At 46.6% G+C, this 13706-nt stretch overlaps 2 protein-coding genes across 4 annotated transcripts in view; one reads left to right on the top strand and one right to left on the bottom strand.

Annotated features, from left to right (window-relative positions):
* The window catches only part of GPC2 (glypican 2), a 61878-nt gene extending 55865 nt beyond the window's left edge, over nt 1-6013 (bottom strand). Inside the window, exon 1 of the mRNA XM_068274053.1 lies at nt 5766-6013. The gene's annotated coding sequence lies outside the window, so the exon portion shown is untranslated. The remainder of the gene's footprint in view (nt 1-5765) is intronic.
* STAG3 (STAG3 cohesin complex component) overlaps nt 5864-13706 on the top strand; it is a 135672-nt gene continuing 127829 nt past the window's right edge. Inside the window, exons 1-4 of one of the 3 annotated variants that reach the window (XM_068274049.1) lie at nt 5864-5970; nt 10690-10881; nt 11145-11253; nt 12740-12820. In XM_068274049.1, the coding sequence (XP_068130150.1) occupies nt 10706-10881; nt 11145-11253; nt 12740-12820 (366 nt within the window). In that variant the 5' untranslated portion in view covers nt 5864-5970; nt 10690-10705. Of the gene's footprint in view, nt 5971-6257; nt 6356-10689; nt 10882-11144; nt 11254-12739; nt 12821-13706 lie in introns of those variants that run through there. The other 2 variants (XM_068274051.1, XM_068274050.1) reach the window with 2 other exon arrangements.

Genomic DNA, 13706 nt, shown 5'->3' with positions numbered 1-13706 from the left:
GCTTTTTCTGGAGAAAGCTGAGAGGGGGCGGTGCTAGCCTGTGTGAGCTGCCGACAAGCATCGACAAGCTCTTTTTGGGGGTCACAGCGCTGGAATGGGGCTGCAGAGGAGGACGAGGGAAGTCTCTTTAGGATCCAAAGGCTTCCCCCTCCTTAGGTAAGTAACCCCTAGGGGCATTTTTTTCACTACATATACACTTGAAAGCAGCTTGCAGATATCATGAAGTCATTATGAATATGCTGGACACATCATCAATCTAGCCTCATTGCACAGTTCCAGCACTCATGTTTGTGCTGTGCAAAGCATGCAACTGCACACAGGGCCAGTGTAACAAATAATAAAATTAGAGCAAGTGCCCAACCCCCCCCCCCCCCCCCCCTCAAATAACAAAATAAGGCCCAGTATGCAAGAGGCAAGATGTGGCCTACTTTTTAGGCAATCACTGTCATTTAATCAGTGGACAATGTCAAAGCAGTGTCAACAAATGTACAATGGTTTTTCTAAACAAGCGTCTATTCCAAGCGACTTCTTGGGTTCACATTCCTGACATATTACATTGTTTTATTGTCTGAACATCCATATGGGGCAACATCATGTGCACAACTGATCAATATTTAACAGCATGTACAACCAAAAACTGATTATCAGTTCCTTAGATCTGTCTGAAAAATAATTTATCCGATTACCGGTAGAGATAAATATTGGTTTGACCCCCAACTAACCATTAGGCACAATGTGTCCCCAAATAGCACAGTTGGACAACATGACTTGACTCCCATGTAACATAATTGCCACTGCGATCCCTCAATAACAATTAGCTTGCAAGACCCCAAATACGGCACTGTGACATCCAAATAACATAATTAGGCAGCATAAGGCCCTACATAACATAATTATGAAGTCTGTTCCCCAAACAATATAATTAGGCACCATGAGCACCCAAATCAGTTGGGCAGCATGGACCCTAAATAATATAAGTGGACACTATGACCCCTAAATAACTAGGCAGCATAACCTCCTTAAAGGGAACCTGGAGTAAAATTATTTAAAATAAACACATGACGTAGCTGCAAATGAATATTACATACTAACCTCACCGTCAGTTCCTCTCAGAAGCTCACCATTTTCTTCTTACAGTGTTCCCATCCAGTTCTGACAATATTTTGTCAGAACTGAAATATACCAGTTGCTGTCAGTTATATATCAGCAGTTGTCAGTTACAACTGAGTGTGCAAGGTAATGTCCATGTCTCCCTATGGCTCAAGTGGGTGATATTACAGTCTAACAGTGTGCTGACCAGGAAGCTGCTATAGGGTAATAGCCATTTCTTAAATGGAGGACGGAGAATTCCATTGATCACAGGGGAGAAACAGGACGCAGGAGAGGAGAAAGAGATCGATGAGTAGACTACACAGGAGGTAAGTATGACCTGTGTATTGTTATTTTGGCTTTTTTATTTTCAGTTCAAGTTCTCTTTAAAGAGACACTGAAGTCTCTTAAAAATTAATTTTTATAACAAAATTCTCTTTAACATATTATCCCTAACTAAACCGCTGCATCCCTGTGGCTGTAAGCTATCTAAATCCCCTCTTAGTCGCCCTCCCTCTCCCCTGCAAAATCCACGACTTTCTTGGATTTTGCTGCCAGCATTAACTTCCGTGTGAGGCAGAGCTATGAGCTGCAGCCCTGCCTCCCACACGTCTGTCAGCGGCGGATCTCCGCCTCTTCCCCGCCCTCTCAGTGAAGGAAGACTGAGAGGGGCAGGGGAGTGGCGGTGATCCGCCGCTGACAGACGCGTGTGAGGCAGGGCTGCAGCTCATAGCCCTGCATCCCTGTGGCTGAGGGAGAAAGTGTGGAGCTGGCCGCGGCTGCGCAGTCCGCATTGCCGCGAGTGCGGCTGCGCAGCTCTAGGGCCAACACCCCGAACCACGCACTGTAGCCACCCCCCGAACCACGCAGTCCGCATTGCCACGGCCAGCTCCAGTGGCCATATTAGGAGTGGCAGGAGAGCCCGACCCGGCCTGTGGGGTCGCGAGCGGCACGGGGGGGGGGGTGCGATTTTACTAAGGGGACCCGGCGGAACTGCACGGAGGGCGCGGATGGCGTCCTCCGTGCATTTAAACATCATGCAGGTACTTTACTTTTTTAGTGGTTTTGGCCTTTAAGGAATGGAGAGATAAGATAACTCTCTCACTGTGTGAAGGTAAGTTTTCTCTTGCCTTATTATCTCCAGCGTGATCTTAGTGAATTGAGGCCTATTTGTTGCGATTTTTTAATTCTTTTTTGAGTGTAAAGCTGGAAGTGTCCTTACGATTAGAAGCTACTGCAGCCGAGGAAGAGGATTGATGAGCCAGGGGCTTTATACATCAGGCCTTTATTGCTGTTTGTCATTGAGCAGCCACCCCATCTGGTGAGCGCATTGCATTTTTTGCACACGGTGTGCACTGGGTTGAGGTGGAGGTGCCAGAAAGTGTGAAGATACTGCACTATGTTGTGTCTTTTTTCTTGATACATGTGAAAGTGGAGGTGTCCTCAGGACTGGAGACAAATAGGAGACACCGAGAGCCCAATATAGTGTAGTATGTATTGGAAACCGTGGATAAATGTAAGTGTGAGATGAATATACTCACAAACATGGGTTACCTCTTAGGCAACCACTGTAGATGCAGGTGAGGAGATTAGACCTGTCCTCACTCAGGATTAAGATGTCGCTCTCTGTAGATCAGGAAAGTAGGGGTAGGTCACCCCTCCACCAGGGGTGGACACAGTATTATCGTAAGAGAACAGAGGCGCCAGCAGGATAAAAGGTAATAAAAATTTTAAAATTTGCTGGGAGGCAGTGGTGGACTCAAAATACTGTCTGAATTAAACAAATACATTTATTATTGGTACCCCAAAAGATGCAACGCGTTTCGCAGGCACAGCCCGCTTCATCAGGCAATAAGATAGGGGACAAACAGTAGCTCGTCAGTAGCACGAATGGAAATCAGGACTGGAGACGACTGCAGTCAGAATAAGGAGTGTTATGTTCGATTGGCTATGCTATGCAGGCCCTTATCGCTGTTTGCGACTGAACAGCCACACCATCTGGTGAGCGCATTATATATATTTTACTTGTAGTGTGCTGCACCAGTGTAAAATGGGGCAGGTGGAGGTTACAAATTAAACCTGACGTTATTACTCTATATAGTTTTGTTTTTTCTTTATGCATACTAAGGGCTGCTCGCACACTTGCAACCTGTTGTTTCCCACAATGCAAAAGGGCTCCCACAGTGTGATGTCAGGACCTCAGAGCTGTGAGGCGCTGACATCACACTGTGGGAGGGGTTTCACCACAAAATCAGCCATACAGAGCCCCCTGATGATCCATTTGAGAAAAGGAAAAGATTTCTCATGGGAAAGGGGTTATCAGCTACTGATTGGGATGAAGTTCAATTCTTGGTTACGGTTTCTCTTCAATCCTAACTGCCAAAATAGTAAGATACCAGCCAGCCTCCCTAATCACTACCACACTATTTTGGTAGTTAGACTTAGCGACTGCCATTCAGGAAATGCATTTCAAAACAAAGAAAACCCCTGAGAATCCCCCATGAGGAGATGCACTAGTCCAAAACCTATCGGTTCTGTCAGTACTACTGTGCAGGGGCAGAACAAACCAGGCCACAGAGCATGATGGGGGCCTTGTCAGGCCGCGGACACACAAGGAGTCATGACTGAAGAAAGTAAAAAGCCAGCCAGTGGTGGATAAGACGATGAGAAGGGGTCTAGAGGAAGCCCCATAAATGCATTCATTTATTTCATCTCAGGTACACTTTAACCACTTCAGCCCTCAGTGTATTTCCCCCTTATGGACTAGAGCAATTTTCACATTTCAATGCTCTTCCCATTCATCTGCCAATAACTTTACCACTACTTATCACAACAAAAAGATCTGTATCTTGTTTTTTTCTGCCACCAATTAGGCTTTCTTTGGGTGGTATCTTTTGCTAAGAATTATTTTTTTCTAAATGCCTTTTAATGGGAATATTAAGAAAAAAAAATCATTATTTCTCAATTTTCGGCCATTATAGTTTTAAAATAATACATGCTACCATAATTAAAACCCACATATTTTATTTGCCCATTTGTCGTGGTTATTACACCATTTAAATTATGTCACTATCACAATGTATGGTGCCAATATTTTATTTGGAAATAAATTAGCATTTTTTCAGTTTTGCGTCCATCGCTATTAACAAGCTCATAATTTAAAAAATGACAGTAATATACCCTCTTCACCTACATATTAAAAAAGTTCAGTCCCTACGGTAACTATTTATGTTTTGTTTTTGTTTGTTTTTTAATTGTAATTTTTTTTTAATGCAAAAGTTTTATTTGGGTATTTATGGGAGAGTGTGGGAGGTAATGGGTTAATTTTAAATTGTGTGTAGGTCTCTTTATTAAAACAAATGAATGTAGATGTAATTTTACTATTTGGCCACAAGATGTCCTTAGTTATTAGCTTCCTTGGGAGCGATCGGAGTGGATGGGGCTGGAGGAAGCCCCATGTAAGTATAAAATCTTCTTAATTTAAGAGTTTTGAGTCCCTTTAAAGAAAACCTGAACTGAAAATTAAAAGTCAAAATAAACACAGGTCATACATACCTCCTGTAAATCTACTCATCAATCTCTTTGTCCTCTCCCCTGTCCTGTTTGTCCTCTGCAATCCATGGAATTCTTCATCCTCCATTTTGAAAATGGCCATTACCCCATAACAGCTTCCTGGTCAGCACACTGTTAAACTGTAACATCGCCCACTTGAGCCATAGAAAAACATGGACATTACCTGGCACATCAGTTGTTCTCTCAGCTATAACTGACAGTAACTGATATATAACTGACAGCAACTGCTATATTTCAGTTCCCACAAAATGTCAGAACTGGAAGGGATCATTGTCATAAGAAAATGGTGAGCTTCTGAGAGGAACTGATGGCAAGGTAACGATATAATGTTCATTTGAAGTTACCTTATGTGTTTATTTTAAATAATTTTACTCAGTTTAGGTTCCCTTTAAGACAAGAGTATATACTCTGTATAGCACTGCAACTTTCTAAATAATAATAATAAGAGTATATAGGAAAGAGGGGCTGCTGCACATGGACGTTACACACTAAAGACTAAGGCCTCGTTCAGACTATGTGCGTTCCTAGGCGTTTTTACAGAACGCATACTGGCAGACTTTGCGCATATAAATGGCTACTGTTTTCTAATAGCCTTGTTCACATGTATGCTTATGAGACGCATACGTTTCTCATCCGCATTGCTGCACGCAGTTCTGTGCGTCACGCACAGAAACGGACGCAATAAAAGTCTATAAATGCGTATCAAAAACGCGTACTATTGCGTTTTTAGTGTACGTTTCCCATAATTCTTTTGTTTCCTGGGTGACGTGCATGTGCAAAACGCAATAGGAAACGCATTTGAACGCATAACAAACGCATGCGTTTTTTACATTGCGTTTCTTTAAATTTATAAGCATTATGCTATCGCTGACAGTCTGAACAGGGCCTGAAGAGGGGGCCACACATGAAATTGGAGAGGCGAAAGCAAGAACACATTTGGCCTGGGCTGATAAAATACAGCCTTGAACTGCTGGACTGCAACACAATTAGGCATTCCCCAATATCAGCCGAGTAACTGTAACTTCCCTGCAATAACATAATGAATTATCATCCCAGTAACTTACTCTACCCAGCAGAATAACCGCCCACTAATAGTAACCTACTATCTCTATCGCCATATCACAATACCCGCCCAGTAACAGCCGCTGGGCGGGGCGTCGCGGGCCTCACAGGACAGTGGCGCGCGGGGTCTCCAGGTCCCCGCCCCCTCCTCAGTCCTCAGTGATTGGACAGTGCGGTAGGAGGAGTCCGGGTGAGATTGCGCAGCAGAGGGAGCTGCGCTGAGGAGGCTGCTGCTGTACGTGACAGGTGAGCGCGGCAGCCACTGCACAGGCCAAGCCGGGGCTGATAACGGTGGTCTCTCCCCACAGCCAGAGAGAGGGCGAGGCACGTACAGCGGGCGTCCCAGGCTGTGTGGAGGAGCTCTGCGGCCCCAACTTCCGGCCAGCTCGAGACACTTGTTGCTAGGGAGAGTGCGTGTGGTCTCAGGCTTAGTACTTGTTGCTAAGGAGAGAGTACATCTCCTGCCCAGTACTTGTTGCTAGGGAGAGTGTGCTGCGGCCCAGCACTTGTTGCTAGGGAGAGGATACATGTGGTCTTCTTCCCAGTACATGTTGCTAGGGAGATTATCCATGTGGACTTAAGCCCTGCCCAGAGTACTTGTTGCTAGGAGATTATGCATGTAGTCTCTCAGGTGTGTTGTTTTACTGGGCAGTGCAGTTCAGAATCGCATCACTTCTATTGTGTGTGTTTATAGCATTGACATCTGCAGCACTTTACAGACTACGCAAGGATGCTCAATAGGATGCACTTTTTCTGAAATTATGCAAATGTATGCAGTTTGTAAACGGACCAATCAATTTAAACCCAGGTTTAAATTGATTGGTCCACCTTCAAGCTATGTGTGTGTATATATGTATATATAATTTTTTTTGCATCAACTCGGAACAATTTGCATACCTGTGATCATCCCTAATAGTCATGTCACTGACTGTCCTCAGAGGAATGAGGAGGAAGCTGACAGTGGTAGCAGACACTAGACCAGCTCCAGTGGCGTAGCTAAGGAGCTGTGGGCCCCGATGCAAGTTTTACAATGGGGCCCCCCATGCACTCTATACATAACAAAACACCAAAACCTGTCAATGGCAACTACAGTGTCAGAGGTGCAAGAAGGGGATGGGGAACAGTTTGTTAACGGTTACCACTAATCAAAGCATCTATAGAAGTGATTATTACCACCACAGAACCAATAAAGAGCTAATACTGTGGTTGAGGGTGGGCCCCTCGGGGCCCCTCTAGGCCAAGGGCCCCTATGCGGTCGCTACCTCTGCACCCCCTATTGCTATGCCCCTGACCAGCTCTTCTAGGACTCCAGGCAGGCTACTGGATTAACAAGAGCGATGTGGGACCATTTTATGATGTTCTGTTGGCAGTGGTGAAGACCTGTCTTAAAGCGTACATTTGAAATCGGCGCCGGTAGACTTGGGCGCAGGATACAGCGTTATATAGCTGATCCTGCTTCTGCACAAGTCCGGGCCGATTTAATTACTATTCCCCCTCCAGGCCGACATGGATAGTAGGGGAATGAAATAATTCGGCTTCCAGCGATTGCTGGAGGCCGAATTATTATGTTTTTAAGCAACTTCGGCTCTGTCTTCTGACGGAGCCGACGTTAGTCACTGAGCACTTCAATAGGAATGATTCCTATTGAAGTCTATGGAGGCGCTGAAAAGCACTGCTCCGGTCTTAAATGTCTCTGGCAGCAGAAAAAAAGGTAACCTGAAGAGAGAGAGATTTTGAGGCTGACATATTTATTTCCTTTTAAATCATACCAGTTGCCTGTCATCCTGCTGATCTGTTTGGCTAGTAATGTGTGACTCGCACACCTGACACAAGCAAACAGCTAATTTCATCAGACTTTTGTCAGAAACCCCTTATCTGTATGCTTGTTCAGAGTGCATGACGAAAGTATTAAAGGCAGAGCATCAGCAGGATAGCAGGCAACTGGTAAAGGTTTAAGGACAATTGTAATAAGAGGGATATGGATGCTGCTATATGTATTTCCTCTTAACCACCTTAGCGGTATGGACGAGCTCAGCTCGTCCATTACCGCCAGAGGGTGCCGCTCAGGCCCTGCTGGGCCGATTTACATGAAATAAAGAGCAGCACACGCAGCCGGCACTTTGCCAGCCGCGTGTGCTGCCCGATCGCCGCCGCTCTGCGGCGATCCGCCGCGAGCAGCGGCGAAAGAGGGTCCCCCCAGCCGCCTGAGCCCTGCGCAGCCGGAACAAATAGTTCCGGCCAGCGCTAAGGGCTGGATCGGAGGCGGCAGACGTCAGGACGTCGGCTGACGTCCATGACGTCACTCCGCTCGTCGCTATGGCGACGATCTAAGCAAAACAAGGAAGGCCGCTCATTGCGGCCTTCCTTGTTTATTCCGGGCGCCGGAGGCGATCAGAAGAACGCCTCCGGAGCGCCATCTAGTGGGCTTTCATGCAGCCAACTTTCAGTTGGCTGCATGAAATATTTTTTTTTTTATTTAAAAAAAACCCTCATGCAGCTGCCCTGGCGATCTTAATAGAACGCCAGGGTGGTTAAACAATAAAGGTGGCTATACATCAGCCAACCAACCAATCATCCATCCAATTCAATTATTATAATCGAATTGGATGAAAATTGGTGCTGCCAAGTGCATGCCGACTGACAAAGCGAGCAATTTCGGGATGGATATTGTCTGCACGATCGATCGCGCATGCTGCAAGATGTCGAGCTGAAGTTGGTTGGTCTGGTGCGCGGCGGTATGGCTGCCGATTTGCAAACGAGTGACAAGACAAAACCCCCGCCGCTGCCGACGCAATGTATAACTGTATGTAATGTGTGCATTTATACGTTACCTGTCTGGTGTCAGCCTCCATGCGGTTTCCGTCCATCTCGCTGGGTTCCGCATGCACACCGGTGGCGCATAGCGTCTGACGTCAGATGCTGTGCGCCGCTAGCGTGTATGTGGCTGTTACTTGATGAGATGGACGGACACCATGCGGAAGCTGCTACAGGGCAGGTAATGTATAAATGCACACACTACATACATTTATACATTTTGGGGGCAGCAGCGGTGCGGATGCGGCGAGCTCAGCCGATTCCCTGATGATTTCATGCTGAAATCAGATGGGAATCGGCCTGTAGTATATGGGCAGCTTCAACCAAGAGACAAGTTTAGCTAATCAGATTTGATTAGAGATAAATTTGTCTCTTGGTCGAATCTGCCCATAATCTTCTGATGTATGGCCACCTTATATAGCCTAATCTAGACGGAGGGATCCGGCGGCTTGATTAGCCGCCGGATCGCCTCTTCCGCGTCCCCGCTCGTCCGCGCGTGCATCGGATTCGATACCCGCTCGTCCCCGCCGGCGCCCCTTATCTTCCGTTCGATTCCCCGCTATTGTCCGCTCGCGGGGAATCGAGCGGCGGCGAGATCGGACCTGTCGGATCTTATCAATCGAGCCGCATCGGCTCGATTGATAAGTTACATCGGCGCGTGTGTACCTAGCTTAACAGTTGCCTGGCTATCCTGCTGACTGCCTCTAATACTTTAAGCATGCAGCAGGTCAGGTGTTTTTGACATTGTCAGATCTCACAAGATTAGCTGCATGCTTGTTTTTGGTCTGATTCAGACACTAATGCAGCCAAATAGATGAGCAGGGCTTCCAGGCTACTGGTATTGTTTAAAAGGAAATGAATATGGCAGCCTCTATATCCCTCTCTGTTCAGGTGTCCTTTAAACCAAACCTGGGACTTAAAGGGTCACTTAAGCCAACCTAAAAAAATGAGTTTTACTCACCTGGGGCTTCTACCAGCCCCCTGCAGCTGTCCGGTGCCCACGTAGACTCGCCCCAATGCTTCTGGCCCTGCCGACAGCCACTTCCGGTTTTGGCGACAGGCCTGGGAACGCGAGTGATTCTTTGCGTTCCTGGCTGCAATAGCAGTATAGAGGGCACTATTGTGGCCAGGAACGCGAAGAATCACTTGCATTCCCGGCCTGTCGGCTCCTGACGCCGAAACCGTAAGTGGCTGCCGGAGGGGCCAGAAGCAATGAAGCGAGTCTACATGGGCACCGGACAGCTGCAGGGGGCTGGTAGAAGCCCCAGGTGAGTAAAACTCATTTTTTTAGGTTGGCTTAAGTGACCCAATAAGAAAAAAGCTGGATACTTACCTCTGTAGAGGGAAGCCTCTGGATCCTAAAAGGAAATTAATATGGCAGCCTCCATATTCCTCTCCTTACAGTTGTCCTTTAATGTTTAAAGAAAAAAAAGGTCAGATCTACTTACCAGGGGCTTCCTCCAGTCCCTGATTGCTGATCTGTCCCTTGCCGCAGCTCTGGTGTCCCGAGATTCCCTCCATTGCAGATGCTGACCTCGCCAGGTCGGGATCTTCTGTGGCCACGCCGCTCGCTATCATGCTCATGTGATCGCGAGCAGCGCGGCCGCATGCTCGTGCAGCCGCAGAAGATCCCGACCTGGTGAGGTCGGAATGTCCAACGGTCAGAAACCCACTAGGAGCGATTTCTAAGCGCTAGTGATTTGAAAAAGCTCTTGCTAATGCAATGCTATGGGGGATTTTTATAAAATCACATCGCTCATGTGGGAACACACCCATAGCATTACATTAGCAAGAGTTTTCAAATCGCAAAGGGCTCAGAAAATCACTCCTAGTGGGTTTCTGGCCTAAGTCAGGACCGCAGTGCCACCTGCTCCCTTCTGCTGTGCAAGTGAAGCACGGCTGCTTTCCTGTCTACCCGCTCCTCACTCACTGTCAGACTCCTCACACAGCACAACAAGCTGCTTTTCCCCAATGATGACCTCTTCACCTCGCTCTCCTCTCGCTTCTCCTCCTACTCTGACTGCATGCTGTTAGTGTAAACACAGAACAAACATGCCGCCCCTGGAATCTCTGCGCCTGATCTCTGCACCTTGCTTCAAGAGAGAACCAGCCCAGTTTGTATATAATTGAGGTGTCTTATCTGTGTTACAGCTTGTGTACTGCAGCCATGTCATCTGTGCAGTGGTCTTCTGAGCCCTCACCCCCTCCTCCTGCAGGCCGCTTGTCATCTCCTTCTTCAGTTCCCCGCAACCGCTCTCGGAGCTCCTCTGGGCAGCACTCCATTAGATCACCGCAGGAAGCCGATGGGTCGCCCGGTGTGAGGAAGGAGCCAGCGGTAGAAACGTAATGTGCTCATGTGAATAATGTGACTGATGCCTGTATCTTTTTTTTTTTTTTTTCTTTTCAACAAAAGTTCATTTGAAAACAATAAAATAAGTTGAAATGTATGCAGGGGGTTCTCCTATATATATAAATAAGCTTTTATTGATTTAAAATAGGCTTTGAGCTGAGTCATCTATTCCACATAGACTCGCTGGTCCATAATATTGCTGGAAAAAGCTCTGTCTAGGCTTATTTGTTACAATTGTGTTATAAACACGTTTTAGGGATTGGAGCAGCCCTGAAGACATTTCCGTCAGTGAGGGAAGCGACTTTGAGGATACTCTGAAGAAGAGACCCAGAAGATCAAACCCTGGGCACAGCAAACTCACCCAGGTAAGCTCTATGTCCTCTTTATCCTACAACACTAAAGCCCTTATTTAAAGTGTACCAGAGCTGAATAAACAAGAAAAATTGATACTTACCCGCTGCTTCCTTCAGCAGCATAAACACGTGTGAGGCCCTCGGTGTCCTCCCACGTCTGCCGTTCAGCCGCGATCAGCCCTGGTAACTGTCTCAGTCGTGTCCATTCTGGGTCTTCTGCGCAGGTGCAGTAGACCCAGAATGACCTCACTGAGCACGTTTCCGGGGGACCTCCCGACCTACACTGGGCTACAGAAAGCCCAAGGGGAGTACTAATTTTGTTTTTATTTTGAGCTCGGAGTCCCTTTAAAAAAAAAAAAAAAAAAAGTTAGAGACCGTACTCGCCTATGTAGAGAGAAGGCTCTGGATGCCATTGAGCAGGGGTCCCTGGGGGGCTGGAACATACATAAAATGATGTTGAAAAACATTACATTGAATTTAGGTATTGATTCCCCCAGTCATGCCCGGAGGAGAACTCCCAGCAGCAGTCACTCAATCTTGCAGCACCCAAAGAACGTTTTTGTGCACTAGACAGTGAAGCATACCCAGGTGACAACCTGCTGTTCAGTTGGACAGCAGTGTCACGAATTACTGCTTGCTGGCATCTACAGTATGTGGATGGGTGGGGCCAGCACGGCTATTCTATATGTGGGCAAGCGATATTTAAAAAGTGCAGTTGGTCACATCCATAAGTTATACATTTGGTGTTTGGGGGCTAGTGAAAAAGCCTCAAGGGGCCGCATTCGGCCCGCAGGCCTTAGTTTGAGGACCACTGCCATAGAGCCTTCCCGGTCCTCTGCCCTCAGTTCCCTGCTGACCCTCATTAAGCACCTTTGGGACTCTTCAGAAGTAGTAGAGTCCCCTAATGCTTTCACAGACAGGGGTATCCATACTGCGCATGCGCTAACCTGAAGTTGCCCATGCGCAGTACCGACCCGCTTGTGTTCAGAATGACTGTACTTAGAAGTCTTCATGAGGACTCCTGAAGGTGCATTCATCCTGTTGGTTGAATAACTTCAATGGGGGACAGTGGTGGAATGAGTGCACAGACAGAGGACCGATAAGGCTCTGAGATCTAGAACCTTTCCTCTACTGAGGTGAGTAACCTAGCAGAAGTACCTGAAGGTTTTTTATAGCAGCTCATACATTGCTTACACAGATGCAGGTGCACGGGCTGGAAGTGTGGTCACCTCACTGTGAGTCAGTTAGGATCTGTAGCGGTACAGCTGAATTCTAATTTCTGGAAGGAACAGTATGATGACTCATCAGTGTGCTGCTCCTCCACACTCTCCAGCCAGCAGGTGGGGGGTGGAGCTTTAACCAGACTGTATTGCTTGTGCTGAGTAGCTGTACTATACTAAAGCATTTGGAGTGAGCAAGACATGTCACTTATATTGTTTTTCCACTGACTACCTAGAGGTCAGCATTAGGCTGCTAAATGACTATTTTTTTTTTTTAGGCTGCTAAAAGAATAGGAGGAGATGAGAATCCTGCAAAAGACTTATTTGCTGCAATGAGGCAGAGCAAGAGTGCTATCCAGGTGAGTATTGAAATAATTCAAAATGATTAATCAAACCTCACTTAACTGATGCACCTCACAGACATGTTACCTGCCCACTTTGGTATTGTCAAAGGTGTCTGTGAAGGTTGCCATTGATCAGGGAACTATACATCTGCAAGATATTTCATTGTCTACGTTTTTAAACGGCACTACAAAGATAAATGCAATGAATTAATAAATATAAAAATCAACGCTCAATAAAGTCCACTCTTCCTTTGTTAAAGAGTGAGATAGCTGGGTAAATGTTCTTGTCTGCGCTTCTAGCTGAGTGTAGCTGTACCCTTCTGTGTAAGTTCCAAATTTTTAGACAGCGCTCCACTTCAGTTAGTATGCAGAAGATGATTGAATGGCCCTATAGGGACCGCACTCACCCGTCCACTATGACCACTGTGAGACTGGTCAAAATAAGTTCTGATATCCTCCTTGCTCGGACTCCTCCCCCGTTTGTCATACACCGCTTTGTGACTTCTGTAGCTCTTAATGCATCTCCACATGAAGTCTATAAGCAGGGAGAATGAATGGACTGGTCAGTCAGGAAGGTATTCTCTAGAGAGAGGTGCATTGATAACCCACAATCTGAAGGGGAGAAAGTCTAGGACGGAAGATTACTTGTCTGCAGCGGTGTATGACAAACGGAGGAGGAGTCCGAGCAAGGAGGATATCAGAACTTCTCTTGACCAGTCTCACAGTGGTCATAGTGGACGGGTGAGTGCGGTCCCTATAGGGCCATTCAATCATCTTCTGCATACTAACTGAAGTGGAGCGCTGTCTAAAAATTTGGAAGATATTTCATTGCTAGGCAGGGAACACACTGGACTGTATTCGTTTTCTGCACAGAAAGATCTCATGGTAATCAATGGGCCAT

The sequence above is a fragment of the Hyperolius riggenbachi genome, chromosome 3, assembly GCF_040937935.1.
Source record: "Hyperolius riggenbachi isolate aHypRig1 chromosome 3, aHypRig1.pri, whole genome shotgun sequence".
NCBI classification, from domain to species: Eukaryota; Metazoa; Chordata; class Amphibia; order Anura; family Hyperoliidae; genus Hyperolius; species Hyperolius riggenbachi.
This window is presented reverse-complemented; position numbering and strand designations above follow the sequence as displayed.